This window comes from Electrona antarctica (genome assembly GCF_951216825.1).
Source record: "Electrona antarctica genome assembly, chromosome: 16".
Taxonomy (NCBI): Eukaryota; Metazoa; Chordata; class Actinopteri; order Myctophiformes; family Myctophidae; genus Electrona; species Electrona antarctica.
Window position 1 is genome coordinate 34,776,300 of NC_136797.1, and position 21,430 is coordinate 34,797,729.

Consider the following 21,430-nt stretch of genomic DNA (forward strand, 5'->3'; position numbering starts at 1 on the left):
TATAAGCATTATTATTCACATAGTGAATGTGCCCCTGTAAAACTGCTTCAGGGTGTTATTTGTTTTGCCTTAAAGTTTGCTATTTTTTCAGGGATACGACAATAACCAAATGACTTTGTGTATTGTAGTTGTACAAGCCTATTTGTTAGAATTATAAGTATCATGGTTTATGCATATATTATTGATGCCCTCAGACACATTGACAAAAATCTAAACAACATTAAAAAAATCACACCTGTGTGAACTGAGTGGTGCAAGGTCTTATATAGTCTGATCAGCTATGTCAGTGACGTCACACACTAACCATAGTAACCATGCTCACCTTTGCACGGACACGTACACAGGTACACAAACATAGATACAGACAAAGCTGGTTGTTGGAGTGGTTTGCACCACTCAAAAAAAGGTATGAGAATCACTGTATGTATTAGATGCACATTGTGCACACTGTCCTTGGCAGACACCTGCCCAACAAGTCCTCATGCCTGGCCTTTCTGATACTCCTGGAGAATGGCCAGCTCAAGTATAATCACTGGTGCGATGCTTCAGACTGCAGCAGTCTGGTCACTGCAGCGATATATTGAATTCAGCTTCAGCTGTTAGGTTTGCACTTAATTATCCGGGGAGCACTGCAGCAGCATGCAGCAATTGGTTATTGCACAAACATGCACCTCTGACACCTTTAGTGTTTTCAGGTAACCAATATTCACGGTCACCCCCAGTGGCAGACTATACCCGCCCCCAGCGGAACGCTAGACCTGCTTGGTGAGAACAGACTACAGCCCCTAACAATAAGTTAGGAAGTAGTTAGGCAAAAAAACAGTCTGAAGCAGACTTGAGCCACAAGAGGCACCACCGAGCGAGTCGCCGTGCCGAACGTGGCGAAGTCCGCTACAGGCGATTTAGCGCCGCTCGAGTCACGTCCCGATAGGGACAGAATCGTAGATCAAATGTTCATCAAATATCGCTAGTCTTGCAGACCTTATTTAACCTGTCTGAGCTGAATTATCACTGTAAGAATTCCTTGTCAAACATTAGGTTACATTAGTCATCTTTCTTTGACACTGACCAGGAGATTATCGTGAAAACAGTGAATGCTTTTTGAGTTATCTTTTTTGGGAATTTAAGCACAGTAGTTGGAGTAATTTTGTGGTCTATTGGTACAAAGGTTTGGGACATTTCTTGTATACTATAGTCTATAGAGCACTGTGGAGTACTTACTGACCGTTTGACAGCTGATGTCTTTTTTGGATTTGTGAGCCCGCCCTAGACCGTGCTTTGTTGTTGCTTCAACAAATATATATAAATGATATATTCTAGTTGGACTGAAGCCTGTCTTTCTTTTTGCTGCACAGTGGCCTCTAAAATTGTATCATTTTGAAGCCAATGCCAAAATGAGTTCCATAATCTGGTCACTCGTGGACATATTCCAGGCCTCCTTCAGTGACTCAGCAGGGAATCCCTCTCCAAGTAGTTTATCATGGTGTGGCTGGAATTGTCTTAAATACTTAATCCATATACTTCTTTGTACAAATCTTTGAAAATTTGGCCAAAATAGAGATGCCATGTTTACTGTAGTTAAATAACTTTTTAATTAAAGTTTTAAATTGTGATATCAAAAATATCAGACAGTCTCCATTTGTATTTAATTCAGTCTGACCAGAAGCAGGGATAAAAGGTGAGATTATAAAAAAATGAAGGATCAGGGGGGTTTGGGGAGAGGATGGAGGAGGTCATGAAAAGCAGAAGCGGATTCCCCCCTCCCCAGCTAATTTAACCCTGACATCCATGCAGATCCTTGTACTTGTCTGCATCCCATTACGAATTACAATTAATTGTTTCCTGCATGGGTTGATTCCCCACACAACCTTGGAATTGTGTTATTGCCAGAAACAGAGTTTATACACCTCGATGGGACGTTTGGTTTATCTAGCTGGCCATAGTATTACTCTCTCAAAGCTTTACAGACAGGCCTCTGATGCATGGGGGGCTTATTGGTGTTTTATGCCACCCAAGTCATTGCAGGCTTTGGGAGGTCAAAGAATAGGTTGAGGAGATTATATGGGCATTGCATTGAATCTTGAGGTGGATATACTATTACGGCTTGGTCTATTGAGTACATTGTGGTAGAAACACCAGCCACTAGTAATCAGAGGCTTTGCTTTCAAAGCATCAACATTATCAAGTGGGTTCCTATACAGCAAGGTAATGTAGTCTTTGTAATATATGGGTAGAGACGAGGCCGGTGTCATGGAATTAGAAGGTCCGGTTCACCCAGTCTATGTATCAAAGTGTCCCCGACCCTGAGCAAGACACTTCCTAACTGCTCCCTGGGCACTGTAATAATAGTGTCCACTGATCCTAATAGTTCTGTAATTTCTGCAAATGTACAGTGGATACTAAATGATGTTTCAAAATATACCAAAATGTCCAAAAAAGCATTTAGAGGAACTGTGTGTGAAGATATTGTCTTGGGTGGTCAGAATATAGCAAATATATATTTGGAAGATTTATATTTTGGTCAGTGCTTGTATATTTTGAAACATACATGTGAAATATATATTTTAGTATGGGATTTCACAGACTAGGAAGGTGCCAGTGCCACAAGGTCTGTATCAACCCTTCGTTTTGTTTAGATGGGACCATTTTACCGTAACAAAATATCCAGCATACATGTTAAGTTTGGTTCACCGTGGCATAAATTCCCGTGTTTTTGTATCAGTGCCTACATGTGTCTCTCCACATTATCTTCTGAAACCTGTTTGTGTATTGCTGATCGTGATGTATTTGTGGTCAACAGACGTAAGTATACACAATGTTAACACAAAAGAAAAACAAATTAATTGTAAAAATGAATAAGTTGTTACATATTTATGAAATTGCAATAGGAAATGCACACAGGCTTTGATTATAAGGGACAGAACAGGTGAAAATGAGCCAATTGAAATAAATCTATTTTTATTTTTTCAATGTCTTCTTAAATTGTCTATTAACTGTTATTAATTTACTGTGTATTAAACAATATATTTTGTAGTCCATGTGTTGTGTGGTTTTATTTGAGACAATAAATCCAAATTTCAGATTCACAAGTTGGACATGCACGCATAGTCACACATGCCGTTTTTTATCATTGCATTTTGTTTTGTAATGTTAAGGCCAAAAGCTAGAAGAAATGTGGGATTTAACATGGAAGCATTTAACCCATTTAGACCTGAGGACGCATCTGTGTCATATTATAGCTTTTAACAGCTAAAAAAATACTCTACTCTACTCATCATTACCCCAAATGTATGTAATCTGTTTACATGCAGTGCCTACCACCTACCTGTACTGCATGGGGAAACATGAAGGCAACAGAGCCATATACTGCATCTGCCTGTTCTTCCTTAAAGGAGAATTCCATGCTAGAAGGCTTTCTTACCTTTCTTTGTAGTTGTTACGTCCCCACCAAAGAGGTCCAGGTGTTATTTTGTGCAAAAGCTCCTTATTGGCTATTTCCCTTACCAGAAGCCCTAAATGAATTGCATTGAATGGGAATTGAATGGGGTGTTGTGCTAATTCGCTTATTTCCATCGCTCAAAATTATATATTTTTTTGTATATATCCTCTCTTCATAATGTAAATAATATCCCAAGCGGCACAGTTTACTACTTATTTCGATGGAAATAAGCGAATCAGCACAACACCCCATAGCCCCATTCAATTCAATGCAATTCATTGAGCGCTTATGGTAGGGGAAATAGCCAATAAGGAGCTTTTGCACAATAAAACACCTGGACCTCTTTGGTGGGGACGTAACAACAACAAAGAAAGGTAAGAAAGGTAAGAAAGCCTTCTAGCATGGAATTCTCCTTTAAGAAAAATGAGCAAAACAGTCTAAAACTGGGCAGCACACAATGCAGGAATGATGCAGAGAATACAGTGTCTACTCTGTACCTATGCATTACCATTGAATACTGGACAACTCACCCCAGTGCTTGCCCGTTTTTCCTCACGGAAGTTTCCCCAGTGAGGGGATAACTTGTAATATGCTATTGGCTGTTTTGTATTCTTTTTGGAAAAATATAAAAAGATACTCCTATGGAAAGGCTTTATCATTTTACTCATATTGACCCTATAAAGAATTTTGTATAATTTAGTATAATGTAAGGTTTTGCCCACTCAAATGGTACCTCGTCAGATAATCCCCACATAGCCTACAACAACTTCCGTGAACCGACTTCACTGTCGTAGCCTTTTCATAAATTATATTTGTACTTAGGCTGTCTGCTGTCGTTAAAGTTTATATAGTTAGATATATTGTCCTGTTACCATACCATTGTATGACATAGTAGCCTACTGAAGACAATTCTTTTTTTTTTTTTCTATAATTTTTATCCCACGATTTTGCAACCCATCTTTTTCACCCAGTGTCAATTATCTAATGTATATGTTGTGTATATCTTAGTTATGTACTCAACCTAATGGTTTTATACCTGTATATATGTTGTGTGTATCTTAGTTATGTACTCAACTTATTGGTTTTATACCTGTGTATATATGTTGTTTGTATGTCTGGCCTCGTGGGGAAAGATGGTGGGTGGGTGGGTGGGTGGGTGGGGAGGATTGGGAAAGGAGTTGTGGGAGAAAATATAAAAACAAAGAGTTGTATTTTCTTTCTGTGAAACTTGCATATGAAAAAATAAATCCTGGGCGCTACACTTCCTCTGCCAACCGGGGAGGGCAGCGGACTGACCTCATGCTTCCTTCTATGCATGAGGAGTCCAAGCTGCTTCTTTTCACCTGGCAGGGACGTAGCATGTGGAAGGAACACGTTATAGAGAGTATGCGCATGCTTAAAGTGAATGGCACATTGAGTGGCAAATCGAGTGGCAAAGCAACAGGCAAAGTGAGTTTAACATCGTTTAATGTTGTTTAATGCAATCAGATATGACTTTTCTATGTGGATGTATGGGCTGTCAAGGCCAGAAAGTAGTTTTTTGCCACTCAGTAGGCATTCCTGCATAACTTCCTGGTTTGATGATGTCACGCGCATACCCTCTATTCCGACCAGTTCCTGCCCCGGCTGGCCAGGGGGAGGTAGTTTTGAGACCAGGATTACTGCATGTTTTTTGTGAGGGTACCTACCATAGGGGACACAGGGAGAAGATTCAAACTCCACACAGAAAGGCCCTTTCGCCAATCGGGTATGGGCACTGATGACGCGGAGGAGAGAACACGCCCCCAGCAGGAATCGAATCCAGGACCTTCTAGCTGTGAGGCGACAGCACTACAGACTGCCACTGTACCCCCTGCTGAAGAGTGAAGACAATTGTTGATATTTGTTAGGTTATTTTTGTCCTTTACTCCATATTCAGGAAAGGTCTTGTCCCACTTGTGGCACCAGTATTGAGCCTACTCAGTATCAGACAGCCTCTGCACAAATGGTTGCTTTAAGGCCAAACCGTGGACAAAACGTCTTTTAAGGTAAACCACACCAATGCAACTCATTGAGTTGCAAGTTGTATTGGTGTGGTTTACCTTAAGAACCGTTTTGTCCCAACGACCCTTTGTTGTGGTTTGGATTAAGATCCCAGGATGACCAGGAGAGGGCAGTAATCTCATTTGATAACTGAAATCTTCCAAATTTCATGATTTATATTTCCAATCTAAACCAGTTTCAGTGTTCACCTTTTAATTACCATACAGCTTACCAGCTAGAAAAAGAAAATCACAATGTCATGAGTTTTAAACACCAGCAATTAAATTAAATGATCCATGACCAGATCAGAATGTTTGTAAAAATTGGGTATGGCCTATGGGTAGATTAAGGTCTATGGACATTTACACAGTATGAATTAAAATGTCATAAAATTAAACCGTCCTGTTCTTCCAGATATAAAGTTAATGAATAATACCGCTCCAGTCCAATGTCTACCCAGAAATACATGTTTTGGTTGTTGTGATGTCATCATAGTTATACACTAACTCCTCAAACACCTCTGTAATACAGTAAAAGTTCTTAATTTCTCTGGTCTGAGGTCTGATTGGATCAACCAGAGAAAAGGTCCTCTGTGGAACAAGTCATGTCATGTTGTCAGGAAGGGCAGTTGAAAATCTTCTCTTAAGGTCGTCTCTGGCACAAAATCATATGAATTTGGGGGCCGTTGACTTGAAAATAGTTTAGTAGCCATCCTGACATTATGGACAGTTCAATGTAGGTCTGCGCAGTTAGCAGGCTTCTTCTAACAACACTCCATCTTGCTTGGCCAGGTTATTTATATGATATGTATCCTTACTTTGTACACTTCCTGATTTCAAGAGTTTTTCAGTTTGATAAAGATCAAAGTGTCTTGAGCAGGTGCTTCCTCCTCACTCCTTGCTCAAGTGTTTCCTGAAGTAGAAACTCTCGAGCACTGCAGAGCAAAGAGTGTTGTGTCTAGCAGTATATGCTGGCCTCCAGACAAAATGCCCACAATTTTCACTTGACAGTATATTTACAAGCAGAAATACCAGAAGCAGGCACATCTAAACCAAAAATCTGTTTGTTTAATTTGTTCTACACTGGAGTATGTTAATACCGAATATTATATCTTACCACTTTTTGTACCATTGATGTCATGGCCGTACCGTTGTTGTAGAGCTACATGATAATGTCAAAATACATGATTACATTTTGATAACGTCATAACAAAACAGGTTACAAAAGGTAACCCCGGTTCTTTGACTATTCGGTGTCTGCTCTAAAATCAACCAAACCGAATACAGAATATGCATTTTTGCCACTATTCGGCCGAATAGTTTCGGTGGCCGAATATTCGGTGCATCCCTAATGTAGTTATGGACTTTTGACTGTTACTCTTAAACTCAAACACCATCACTCATACAGCTCCTTCTCAAAAAAATTAAATATCTTGCAAAAGCATTTTCTTCCATAATAACTCTAATAACTTTAATATATTCTAGATTCATTGAGCATAAAGTGAAATATTTAAAACCTCGTTTTCATTTTTATGTTGACTCTGGACTTGATACAACACAGTGGACGAACATCCGCAGATGACATGGCACCCAAAATGTAGCTTATATGGATTTGGCACCTGCCCAGAGCCAAAACTACTAGTAATTGGTGTACCTTCCTGGCATTACTGTGCTTAACTGACCAGAACTGGCCTGACCTGAAACCCAGAGAATCTAGGTTGTATTGTCAAGAGGAAGGTGTGAGACATAACTCAACAATACGAGCTTATGGCTGTTAACAGGGAAAACCTGTTAACAGCCATAACCATAAGACCTCAGCAGTGCCACAGGTTGATCACCTCCATGCCACACCCCATTGATGAAATAATTTGTTCAAAAGTAGTCAAGGCCAAGTATGGACTGCATATATTATACTTTTCAGATGGCCAGGCCACCATTTCTGGATTAATATTTCTAATATTTTGTGATAGGATTTTTTGATTTTCATGAGCTGTATGCCATAATCAAAATAAAAAAAAGTTAAATATTTAACTTTATGCACAATGAATCGAGAATATAATAAAGTTTAACTTTTTGAATTATATTAAGGATGCCTGAAGGTCAGTAGACCGAAAGCTTGCAAAATAAATACTTTGTGCGCGGAACTGAGTGTGCGGAGCTTCCCTTTATTTATTTTTAAATTATAATAAAGAAAATTGACCTTTGCATGATATTCAAAAAAGTTAAGAGCTGTACACGCACATAACAGTATTAAATCGTATTCTGCAATGTTTACAGCCAGTCTGCCACTAAACCACTTTGTGTGATATAGTGGCCACTTATATACCGTATACAGTAAATGCTGTTAAATTTGAGGTTATATTTACAGGTTACAGCCTGCAACGTTGTGCTGTATGTGCAAGACAAAAGCCATGAACCTTGAAACAAAACATGCACGTCGTAACATTTTCCTGACATATTTTCTACATAAATTACACCCGTTTGAGAGCAGAGTGCAAGGCCATAGGGTTAATGAACTTAATTCATAACCACAGCAGGTGCCTTGACTCCACAAGTTGTGGACCACAACTAAGAATGTTTAACCTAAAAACCCAAACCTTGGAGAGATGTCACACCAAAGCTGGAGGGAAGAAAATACATACATTATGCTAATATTTAGTTAACATGCATGATTTGTTCTTTTTCCTGTCTCTCTCTCACACACAAACACGTTTGTTAAAGGTGGAGATTAGGCCGGGTTAATCAAATTTCAGGTCGAGGGGGAATGGCCTTCGTTTCCATGGAAACATCACGTGCTTTGCGCATGAGCTGTCGCCATCACAGACCGCAGCGATGCCATTTCCTCTGACAGCACCTGGTGACAGCAGCAATGTATGGACAGGTCTAGACTTGAGTTCAGTCTTATGACTGAGCCTTGTAGTAGGTCTGCTATTTTCAGCACACAACACCATCATGCGACGGAGCATACATTAGTGCTTGCTCAGTTAATAAGTCTGAAAGACTTGCATCACCGATTTTATCACACCTCAAGAAATGGTGCATAATAATGAAACAATGCATCAAATGTACATTCTTCCCTAAGAATCAAAATCCTCCCCACACGAAAAATGTGAGGTTTCCTTATTGGTACTACGGTTTGAGAATTGGAAACAAAAAGGATGCATTAATTCCAGTTGAATAAATCTGACCTACCTAGTTAAAACCCTGTAAGGCGCGATTCATACTCCTATTTTAGAGCCGAATAAAAGTCGGTTCGGCGCTGTAGAGCCTACAATGTGACGTCATTTGAGGTTCGGGGGGGCGGGTACCGTCCTAAAGTTGGCTCTTCGGTGCTACTGAAAATTTCTGACGAGCCGAAATCATTTCGGCACTACAGCGCCGAAACAGCGTATGTATGAATCGGCCCTAAGACCCAACGATGCTTCTCGGTAACATTTTAATTAATCACTTAATTCTTTTTTTTTTTTTTTACCTAAACATCATCATTGATGTTCATTGTTTAGTCTTGCAATGCCATTGGTCATGATATTTGCATATAAATACCCCCCACAGAGGCACAAATTTACACAAAATCTCTGGACAATTTCTAATCAAAATTGACCTATGACCTTTAATCTTTAACCCTGATAAAAGTAACTAAAATGCATGTAATACATATATTTGTGTGATCATTAGAATGTCTAGAACATGTATCATGTATTATTGTGAAAGATATCCACCGAATGTAAATTATTAATTTATTATTATTTTATTAATTATTATAAATGTGCATAACATTTATTAAACTTTTTTTTTTTTTTTTTTTTTAAACTTTTTTTTAACATAAGTCCTAGTAGTACAAAGTAGTAGTAAGGTTGAAATATATTTTTTGCAAGTAGAAATGTATCCGGGTCTTACAGGGATTTATTAAGCCAACATTCCTGACCACATTATTTTATTTAAACGTTTTCACTACAAATTTAACATTTTGCCATAACAGGCATGCAAATCTAAGTTTACACAGGGGACTCCATAGGACCACAATGGAATAAAGTCTCCAGGAATTCGTTTTACTGCACTTCTGTGCAGTTTACATTTTTGACTATAATGCTGAAAAGTATGTTTTGGATGTACCGTATGAGGTTCCCTTCCCACCCTACAGAGAAGATATATAGCCAAAATCTAAAAAGGACAGATGCTTCCCAAGTTTTAATGGGTTAAATCAAAACATAACTAGGGCAAGATGAAGTAGAGTAAAATTTCGTTTCATTTATTTCAAAAAAGGCGAAGAAATGAAAAGAAAACATTTAATCATACAGTTTGATGAAATTAACATAAGCCAAATGATGACGCTCAGTTATTGTGTCACTATTCTAACAGCAACACAGCCAGACATAAAAAAGGAAGTATTATTGTGTAGCTCCTTTTGGCTCAATTACAAAAAAGGCCTCACCATAATTTAAAACAGCACTTTGACACAAACGGAAGGTTCTGTTAAGCATTTAACATTTCAAGTTGCAGAATCACAATTAGTTAAATGGAAGTGTATATTTTGACTATTTTACTAATTTCATAATAATAGAGACCAATCGACGAGCAGTTATCATTTCTTTAAAGAAAATGTCATCGGTTATGCAACTAAATGTTTTGACATTTGTCTTGATAAATGCATAATAGTGCATCTTGAACTTACCATGGAAGTGACTCAAAAATCCTAACCTTTAAGGCGTAGAAATGATGTGTGGGAGGAAATCCTAATCATGGAATGTAAATCACAAGCAAAGGGTGGGAATTGGTGTAACATAGGGGAGGCCTGGGATAAAGTCAAATTAAAAAATAAAAGTAGAATATCATTACAAAAATTCAACTCCTTCACTGCCCATATATAGTTTCTACCGGTAGTGGCGTGGGGGTGGGCTGTGGCGTGGGGGTGGGCTGTGGCGTGGGGGTGGGCTATGCTGTCTCCTGGAGGGTGGACTATGGCGGGACATACGTGGTGGTGGCGATTGGTAGCGCTGAGGGGGGGACCCTCTGGGGGACCCTCTGCTCTGGTAGGGCGGTGGAGAATAACGCCCTCTAGATCTGGAACGGGAACGTGAACGACCAAAGCTGGGAGTAACTCTCTCTTCATAGACTCGGATGTATGCCGTTTCACCCTGCAAGGAGTTGACAAGAGAAATCATCAATTGTTACTACTAGGACACTACATATGAATAAGAGTAAGAATGATGTGCAAGACGTGTACTCACTTGATGAGAACGGAACTCGGTCCGGTCCAGTCTACGCAGAGCATACTCCATGTCTTCCCTACGAAGGAATTCCACAACGCCTTCACCATCTCGCTGCACATCCGCAAAGCACACGTCACCAGCTTCACGCATGTGGTCCTTGAGATCTTGCCAGCTCCCAGTTGGAGGTAATCCTGGAAGTGAATGTGACAAGACAAAATGGCAGCCCGGTGAAAAAGACAAAACCTTGCATTGTGTGAAGACAAGAATAAGGCTACGACTATAAATACAACACATTTAAATAACATATAGACTATAAACTTAAAGGAATGGCATAAAGGGTCAAAATACAAAACTTTAATATTTTGCCTTATATAAGCAATGCTATTCTGAGAACATTCATAAATATGGGTGATGCAGGCCATACAAGTCCTTAAAAACATTGACAAAAAACACACCTACCAGTCACTATGGCCGGTGTTTGATGTTATGAAGCCAACATGACCAGTGAGTTTAGTGATTGTTTTTTTTCTTTCATGACTTAAGCAGCTGACTCGACGTCATCCACTTAGTCCCCTTGACATCCAGTCCGCCATGAGAGAGAAAACAAAAAAACGGTCTACAACTCATAACGTCCACCTACCAGTCACTATGACTCGGAATTCAGATCTTCGAGTTGGGGGTCCAAACCTTCCCCTAGGCCCTCCAGGCCCCCCTCCTCTTTCTCCTCCTCCACCTCCTCCTCCTCTTCCCCCTTCCATAGGTCCGCCAAATTTAGCACCAGAGGAGCGAGGGTATTCCACACGTAGCTTGGAATCCCCATATCCATATCCGTTCCTTCCATAGACGGCATCATCAGCATCCCTAAGAGAAGAGAGCACAGAACTCCTTACAGTACTCCTGTCTGACTAACTAAAGGACATACACGTCGAAAATCCTTCTCCATCCAATTCCCTGATGGCAGCTCACGGAGACGTTATTAAAGCCTAAGCGTAATCCCCATATCCATCCCTGTTCCTTCCTTCCATAGAGAGCACCGTCATCATCCCTAGGAGGACAGAACTCCTTACAGTACACCTGTCTGACTAAAGGAAAGGCGTTTTCCATCCAATCCCTGCTGCCAGCTCCTGGAGACGTTATTAAAGCCTAGGAGTTAGATGTATCCAACAAGAGGAATGCGATTTTTTTTAACGTTCCCAAGATTATCCCAGAAACTCACCGTGGGTCTTCAAAGCGGACGAAGGCAAACGGAATAGTGCCTCTATTGTTCTTCAATTCGATGTCCCGTATTTTTCCATATTTGAAGAAGAGGTCTTCTATGTCTCTCTCCGCGACATCCATTGGAAGATTCCCCACATAGATCCGTCCATCCGCCATGGTGGTGTAATAACAGGCTCTGCTAACACAGAATGGAGGTACTGCAGGCTTTAAGCTCACTTCTGGTTCACAAATAGATGTAGTGGTCCTTATCCTAATCCAAATTTTTTGTCCATCCGGATCCAACTCCTTAATTTAGACAAAAACAAAAAGTTTTAACCAGGGTTGCAGCCGTAGTAAATTATGAGTTCAGACAATCACCACAGGACACAGGACCTTGGATCCAAGCCTGAAATCTTTAAAAACACAGGGTAATGAATGCCGGACATCCTTAACAGTGGTAAAAGCATTCTGTTGGCTGAGCTTTAAAAAGGGGGCAAAGGGTGGAAAGGAACAGAGCAATTGTACACAAAATAAGCTTTGTTTTTTTGGAAGCATTTTTCTCCCACTTTAGACTTTATGCCAATTCTGCATGTATTTTGGTTCCTAGTTCCTGCCTGGGTGGGTATAGTCAAGTGAAGTCAAGCAACACCAAGGCCACTTCTTTTCACCCGATAGTGAGGACTGAAGAGTTTCCTAGTTCCACACCACACTGGACAGATGCCCTGACAAAACCTATGAGTTGCTGGTGCAGATGACATTTCCCACTCAGCTTCTGTCCTAGCCTCGTTACCCAGGCTTTTATTTTCGTTTGCATTCGTCTCAAAAAGAAAAGCCTGGGGAAACCCACTGGAAAATCTGCATAGCAAGTGGGAGTCAACTTGTATTTCGCTAACCAATAACAGTGCAGATGGGCGTCGCTCCAAATTTGGTGATGTGATGTCAGAGTTTTCCGCTGTTTTCTACCAGGGAGGGGATTTCGCTAACCAATAACAGTGCAGAGGGGCGTCGCTCCAAATTTGGTGATGTGATGTCAGTGTTGTCTGTGTTGTCCGCCGTTTTCTACCGGGGAGGGGAGGGCGAGCACTCATATCGGTGAACCAATAGGATCCACCGGCTGTTTTTCCCAGCATACGCCCCTCTAGATCAGAAATCACACAGGCTGGGGCAGGCTACTTCTGTCCAGAACCCGGCCGAATGTATCCAGAGGCTTAGAACTCCTTAACTCCGGCATTGGGTTAGGAACTTGACCCCTGTGTTACCTGAGCACCCAACATTATTTGTTTTAAAATGACAATGCATGCATTAAATAGGCACACTGCATCATTCACTTGTCCCCCTTTAACATATAGACAAAGTACAGATTTAAAGCAGCTAAGCTATAAGTAATTCAAAGAAGCTTTTTCTAGAAGCTTTGTCCAGCTTTGCTGGCAAATGACTAACCAATCAGGAAGTGGACAGTCAAATTCAATGCATTGTTCCTCATCTTTGAAGGCAGACCGAGGCCCCTAGAGGCTAGGGCAAGGCGAGAGCCTAGTATGGAGATTCAACACACTGCGTTATGTACGACAGCAAACAACCTTTACAATAGTTTCCTTAGGTTCAAGATTCATAATTTATAATATAAGCATTGAAATATGCTATATTTGGCCGTTTGTCTTCTTTTTGGAAAAATATAAAAAGATACTACTATGGAAAGGCTATCACTGTAGTAGCCTTTTCATAAATTATATTTGTACTTGGGCTGTCTGCTGTCGTGAAAGTTTATAGTTAGAGAAATTCATTCGTTTAACCCATTGCTGGCTGTCTGAATACAAAAACACAGCACTAAAATGTTGATATATTACTTATAGCTGCTATAAAACCTGTTGCTATGGATTTGAACATGCCATGCAATTTGCATAAACAATTAATGTTGTAAGTGGCCATATGAAGACAGAAAAAACTGTAATAAAGCATTTGATTTCTATCCATCTAGGCATCTACCGTATACAGACAGACAATCTTTTCTAGACACTTCTGCGGAAGTTCTGTCAGTACAGAGAAAGGGGAGACAGTTCTTGAGTCTTGACATGAAATTGCTACAGACAATAGGGAACCTGGGAGGATCTTTGATTTAAAATACATACATTTTACTCTACTGGATTCGAATTTCAGGTTTATGATGGGGTCGCCCGAATATCTGCCCAATGCATTAACACGCTAAATGTCGGTAAGGTCGATCTCGAACGGCAGGTTTGCGTTGGAATCACCACTTCCTTATTGTGCACACTATGCCAACTATTAAGCTAATGGTTAAGATTACACATACCACTTGGTAACATAATGTAGGACGGCATGTAAAAAGCCAGATGTGCAAAGATGGCCGTAGTGGACATGCAATGCACCAGGAGAAGTGTTTAATGCGGAAGTTACTTGATTATAAACAGTCTGGCCCATGCCATGGTACATGTCAAGTCGACTTACAGGTTCACATCTTGTCGCAGGCTTGTGGGTCTACACAACGAACTGTGGAGTCTGGACGTTGTGCAATCGGAATGTAATGTGTACGGGTCAAAGGTTTGAATTGATTTAGCTAACCCGGATTAGCTGTGTTAGCTACGAAGCTAGAGCCTCTACTAGGCCTCGTAGCTAGCTGCAGATAACTGAAGAGACTCCGCTGCCCTAGCCAGCGCTTCATTTTATTTAACATACTTTAATTAAAACAAACGCTTCAACTAAAATAAACGTCGGCTCAAAAAACACCGTATTCTACCTTCCAGCAACGATGCAACAACAACGCCGACTCTAAATCCCTTTGTTGATAATGTATCAAGCTAACGCTAACAAGCAAGCGGCACTTTACGTAACGCGCCATTATTAACTGGAATAACCGCACATGTATTAAATATATATTGGTACAACGGGAGAAGAAAGCAGTCAATGAACAATAAGCACAACAATGCGACGACATATCGTATGATTCAAGTTACCTTTTCACGTAACTAGGTAGTTTGTACAAGGCAGTGTCAGTACTTCACACGCCGTACCCTTGCCCCCTTCCGCGGTAGTAGTTATCGTTGTACCGTACGACTGTGTTGCGTGGTGGTGAACATAGTACTGATCTACAACTCGTACAAGCCCACAACACGTAACGGATGCGATGAGTTGTGTGGGCTTGTAGATCGGCTATTTTCACCGCGCGACACCGTCGTACGACGAAGCGTGCAATAAATCAGGCTCCTCCTCCCGTCTTCTTTTTTTCCGTCCTACAGGCGAGGCGTTGCACTAAAAGTCCAACACTGCCCTCCACAGGTGAGATCTTTTTTGAACCCCTTTATGAGTAGCCAACAATTGATTGGTTGATTGATTTAATCAATGAATGACCGACTGAGTGAATCAATCAACCAATCAATCTAGCCTAGATTTAGACTAGATTTATTTATCGATTCTGACATTTTCAATCTACGAGAGTCTAAGGTATCATTCCCCATGGTCCTGAGCGCAGAACCCACTGCCTCGTATACTCTGAACATGTACAAATGCAAAATCTAAACTTTTTACTTGGGCCAGTTCCGAATTGCAGCCACGGAGCAACCTGACCTGTAGGTGTTCTTTTAGAAATTTAGAGGGTAGGGATTCACACTTCCTTATGGCTGTTGGTAGGGCATGGCATTCCACATTTTTGGTGTTATACCAGGAGAACAAATTGAAACCCTTGTTCGTGCCAAATCGTGGGTATGATTGAGGTGTAGTAGTATATCTTGTAGAACAGGCCCATTGCAAGTCTTCTACCCTGAGCCATTCTACATTAATACAAATGAGCAGGGGTTAAGTGGGTTCTCGATGGAAGGCCAAGCAGTAGCCTGACCAGTTTGTTTTGGGATGTCTGAAGCCTAGTTTTTAAGGCCTTTGAAGTGGTGTGGTACCATGAGGTGTATGCATATACTATTCAATATATGATACTGTATAGTCAGAGTGCTCCTGCAAGAGTCCTCCTCAATGTATTCTTACTGACCAATGAGGAGATCTTGTGCAAAAATCGTGTTCTTTACTAGTCTAGATGCCATTATGATTTTTTTCCACTGGAAAGCTTAGCCTCTAAAATGCAATCTATATAGGTAATTTCCCCTTTTCTTGATCACATTGTCACTCACTTTTACTGTGAAACTGTCACCTGTCAGCCATGCTAAGTTTTATTTGGGATCCAAAGTCAAGAGAACACGCTTGATGTATTTGAAAGGCTTTTGTTTAGCATAATAATCGTGTTATGGAGTGAAACTAAATGAAAATTCAGGCTAGAATGGTCAGGTAGATTGAATGTTAGGCTCAGGCTAGTGTTGTTTTCCAAATTCAGATGATATATGCTCAGCTCAGATTTCTTCTGAAGAACAACTGAACTTTGGATAGCCTACATGTATCCTACGCATGCACGCACACACGCATATCTATTTGACTTGCGCTACTATGTGATGTATTGTGTACTAGTAGTAGCCTACTGTAGGTTTACTTAAAATAAAGTTTTGGCTACCATGGCAACTTGGCAAGAACTTTACAGATTGCACAGATTGTATTATAGAACATGCCTCATTCATTCATTCATTCATTCATTCATTCATTCTCTATTTATGTATTTATTTATTACCAGTTTCTGCCTCACGACTAAGTATTTGGCAGCTCTCAATAAGCACATGAAGTATACATTTCTGCCCCATTCCTTTTTAGCTTTTAAAATTATTCAACTTCTGTTTCAGATAGTCGCCATGGCAGTGGCATGTACACAGAATATTAAAGTCTCCAGACTTTTTGGTCTTTTTTTTTAGGTGTCCAGTTTGAAAGCATGCATCTCCTTGAACAATATGGGTCAGCCATGCTAGACTGGCAGTGGAAGGATGAACAACATGTTTGAGTAGCAATATTTCTTGCTTCTCCTTCAGGCAAAGACAGCTATGTCAGTTTTCTCCTGAAAGGTGCTATGAAGCAGACTCCACTAAATATCCAGAAGTCATGAAAGCATTCCTAGCAGTTGGGAAAGATATCCGATCTGCAATTGTAAGCAGACCCCCTGCATGGAGTGAAGTCATGGGTGAGTAGAGACTACAGTTTCACAGACATTTCCGGTTTCACAGGATCGTACACTTTTCCCATGGGTGAGAAATGAATCCACAGCCAATGTCTTGTCTTAATGTGGCAAATGAAAATAAAATGGTTACCATTTACCACATGGAATATACTGCAGATTACACTCTAGTACGCTTGAGTCGTTTTAGAACTCTGATGACCAAACAGGTCACCACAACGTGGAATTATTTTTAGTTTTTTTGTAATAATATTTCAACAGTGATGTTTTCGAATGCATTGTATTTATTGCTCAATGACACTACAAATGAGTTTAACTTCTCAGTGTAAATTTGAGAATAAATACATCTTGAATTAATTAATTAATGCTCTGTAGTACACACACACACACACACACACACACACACACACACACACACACACACACACACACACACACACACACACACACACACACACACACACACACACACACACATTATCATCGAGATAAGTGCATTGTGCATTGTTTTATTACCTTTATAATAATGAGATTATAGCATACTGTCATTGGGTTTTGTGCACACCTGTGCAGCTGTTTTCTCAAATCTGAGGAGACTTATTAGTTTAACTTTAGGGGATCAACTCGTTGATGTGTTAGAGACCAAAAGGACACAAATGGCCTTTTCGTTGGCCAATTGGAATTTATATCGAGCTTCTGCCAGTTTTCATCACAGCCAATGAGAGGTAACTTTGGTCAGTATGTATATAGTGTACCCAGGCTAGGGGTTGGTTTTCAGCCTGCATTGATAACATACCTGCACTGTGATGCTCCTGATGCAGCTGTCTCTACCTCGCAACAGGTAAATCAAACAACTAACTTCTTTTGAACAACTGCTTTAAATAACTTTTCAGTTCGTTGAGTTCACAAAGATGTTCACAAAGATTTGAAAACTAATTTGGCTGATTTCTATAGTATTTTTCTTCTGAAACACATTCTAATCAGATACCTCAAGATGACAATGGAGCAGTATTCATAAGATAAATACAGTGAAACAGAGTAGATCATTGCATATGAACTTGAAGACATCTGTTCAGAATCAGGGGCTTATTCTTGAACAATTAATTGTTGATCAAAATGCAGTCAGTAAAATGGGATGGAGAGCATAATAATATAGTCATAATAAATCATGAGTAGTTATGAATCATGGAGTAAAATCACTATCAGTCTTTATCAGAAAAAAATGAAAACATTACTGCCGTAAACAAAACAATACAACAACAACAACATCACATTATATAAACAGTAAACTAATCAATATACTGTAGATTACAGGATGACCCCTGGTTACCAAGGAGCAGCACTGCCTCTAGGGGCTGCTACCAGGCCGGAACTTTCATAGTATTGTCTGTTGAAATTGAAGAACCATAAACATGTTTGCTATGTAAACATAGGGGCTCTTTGGTCTGAAAAAACTTGAGGCAGCATTTTCATGCTTATCAGTTATTTGCGTTCTTTTCCATGACACTTTATTACCTAGCGTTGTTTATCATAGCTTAATCCTTAAATTGCAATTTTAAACTCCAAATACATTTATAGCCCAATCAACAGAATAACAAACAGAAATTCCCATCTTGTCACTGACTGTAGCTCTTGATTAACAATTAACTAAACAAAAAAGATGAGACAAAGATGAGTTTTAAGCTGTTGCCTGGTGCCTGTAATACGATTGTTTAGTTACATTGGTAATAGTCTATGTAAACATTAGCATACAATGTATCTGTGTGAGTATAACCATATATGACAAATGACAAATTGGGACGTCAAATAGACTTTCTCAAGACCTGCATTTTACGCCATTGTGTCACTGTTTCTCACTACAGTGAGTGCAACAGAGTTACATTATAACAGTGGAATAAGATAACATTTTAGCTATACGATTTTGTGTAAATGACCCATTGCATGTTATGTGTCAGCCTAACTGGTCAAGTTAATTTGTCCTTTTCAGATACCTTTTTATAAACATGTTTGGAATGAGTGGGAGGAAGCTGATCCGAGGGGTGGTTCTATGGACTGTATTGACTGGCATCATGCTGGTACTGTACTGCCTATCTAGCCCAACCCAAGTCAACATGCAAGAGTAGGTACATTAAGGAAGAAATAAATATTTTGAGAAGGCAAAATCACGCAGATTTTTATTTATATGTATATTTATCCTTTGAATTTATATACTTTGTTCACAGGGGCTCATTTGCTCCCTCGTGCGTGCTAAGCATGACACAAGCATTGCAGAAGAATTTGACCATCCCACTGCAGAGCGCAAACATCCAGTCAGAAGAGTGCCATCCCAAAGTGAACATCATGTTCATGAAGACCCATAAGACTGCTAGCAGCACATTACTCAATATCCTCTTCCGCTTTGGAGAGAGACACAAGTTAAAGTTTGCCTTCCCTGATGGTCGCAATGACTTCTCTTACCCATCTCCATTCCTCTGTTCTCAGGTCAAGGACTACCAGCCTGGGCAGTGTTTCAATATTGTTTGTAACCATATGCGCTTTGATGCTCACGAGGTGGCCAAGCTTCTGCCTGTGGATGCTGTGTACATTACCATCTTACGTGACCCAGCTGAACTCTTTGACTCATCATTCCATTACTATCGCAGAGCAATCCCCCTCACATGGAGGATCCGTGGAGATGACAAACTGGCAGAGTTTCTGCACAGCCCTTGGGCCTTCTACACCCCAGATGGCTACAATTCATTCTACCTGAGGAATCTGCTCCTTTTTGATTTGGGATTTGATAATAACATGGAGGAAGATGACCCTAATGTTCTGAGAGTTATTCATACTCTGTCCAAACGTTTTCATCTGGTCCTAATAGCAGAATATTTCGAGGAGTCTCTAATCCTGCTCAAGGACACTCTCTGCTGGACCATGGAGGACCTGTTGTTTTTCAAACTCAATGCCCGCAAGGCTTCATCTACATCTCGACTGACCCCTGAGTTGAGAGCTAAAGCTTTGCAGTGGAATGGGGCTGATTGGAGACTCTATCAACATTTTAATATCACATTCTGGAACAGAGTGGAAGCATATGGCAAACAAAGAATGGAGAAGGAGGTTGATGAGCTGAAGAGATGGAATGCTAAGATGATGGCCATCTGTGTTGAGGGTGAGGGTGCAGTTGAAGCCAGCATGATTCAGGATAAAAGTTTGCTGCCCTGGCAGCCATTTGGAGAATCTTCTATCCTGGGATACAATATGAGAAAAGATGTCGACCCCAATTATAGGACACTCTGTCGAAAAATGCTCACACCTGAAATACAGTACTTATCAGATCTAGGAGTCAACCTTTGGCTCACAACATTATGGGGCTGGCTAAAAGATGCCATTAGCTGAATACAGGGCCTTACTGTCATTAAGACATGTGGAACAGGATTTTTTTATTGACAATTTGATTGAGTGGAAGGAAATATTTCAGAGTAATGTCTAGTGTGTGTGTGTGTGTGTGTGTGTGTGTGTGTGTGTGTGTGTGTGTGTGTGTGTGTGTGTGTGTGTGTGTGTGTGTGTGTGTGTGTGTGAATGTGTGTGTGTGTGTGTGTGTGTGTGTGTGTGTGTGTGTGTGTGTGTGTGTGTGTGGGTGTGTGTGTGTGTGTGTGTGTGTGTGTGTGTGTGTGTGTGTGTGTGTGTGTGTGTGTGTGTGTGTGTGTGTGTGTGTGTGTGTGTGTGTGTGTGTGTGTGTGTGTGTGTGTGTGTGTGTGTGTGTGAGAGAGAGAGAGAGAGAGAGAGAGAGAGAGAGAGAGAGACTTGTGTAACACTGATAAAAAATGATAAAAAATCGTAGTCCTTGTTTGTTTCAAATTGTTTGTTTTCCCGTTTTTGCAGGCAGTGTGCATGCGTTTTTAAAATGCACGTAAAGGCTATTGTAGCTATGTATGCCAATCTTATGTATAATGCATGCATGATGCATGCATATGGATGCATGTAGCCAACATGACTATGCACAGAACAGACGTTGTTGAGTTTAACGTCTGTTCTGTTGTCCCGACCTCTTCTAATCAAATTGACCGACTGTTCAGTGTTTACGTAATGTTACCTACCGCGAGTGCTATCCATGGTGCTGAATTCTACCATTACCAATGCAACCAGTGGTTCTCAATTTTCGTCAATTGGACCCCCAAATTGACATCGATTTGACCACGGACCGCCATCTGAAAACCCACGCGTGTGTGTGTAAATATATTTAATAGTATGTATAGTAATATAGTATTATATATGTATAGTATGTGAAAGGGGATATTATATAGGCATATGTCAGAGGAGAATGTGTATGCGAGAGTGAAACTGTGAAAAAAGAATGTATGTGAGAGTGAAAATGTAAAAGGAGACATGCGTGCAAGTGGAGAATGTGAAGGGAGGGTGCTTGTATGTGATGAGAGTGCCAGAATGAATTATGTCTTGTACGGTCATACAAAACGTTTTATTTTACAGGAGTAAACACTTTTCCCCCGATTTTGGGAGGGTGTTACTG

At 40.3% G+C, this 21,430-nt stretch overlaps 2 protein-coding genes across 2 annotated transcripts; one reads left to right on the forward strand and one right to left on the reverse strand.

The window, feature by feature from the left end:
• Positions 1-9,688: 9,688 nt before the first annotated feature.
• srsf9 (serine and arginine rich splicing factor 9) lies at positions 9,689-15,142 on the reverse strand. The gene is made up of 5 exons (XM_079523870.1): positions 14,837-15,142; positions 11,887-12,173; positions 11,311-11,531; positions 10,689-10,861; positions 9,689-10,595 (listed from the first exon to the last, which is right to left on the reverse strand). Exons 2-5 carry the CDS (start codon positions 12,042-12,044, stop codon positions 10,332-10,334), a joined length of 816 nt encoding a protein of 271 aa, XP_079379996.1. The 5' UTR covers positions 12,045-12,173; positions 14,837-15,142; the 3' UTR covers positions 9,689-10,331.
• Positions 15,143-18,956: 3,814 nt separating this feature from the next.
• gal3st1b (galactose-3-O-sulfotransferase 1b) lies at positions 18,957-20,660 on the forward strand. The gene is made up of 2 exons (XM_079524197.1): positions 18,957-19,042; positions 19,146-20,660. Exons 1-2 carry the CDS (start codon positions 18,993-18,995, stop codon positions 20,296-20,298), a joined length of 1,203 nt encoding a protein of 400 aa, XP_079380323.1. The 5' UTR covers positions 18,957-18,992; the 3' UTR covers positions 20,299-20,660.
• The last annotated feature ends 770 nt before the right edge of the window (positions 20,661-21,430 follow it).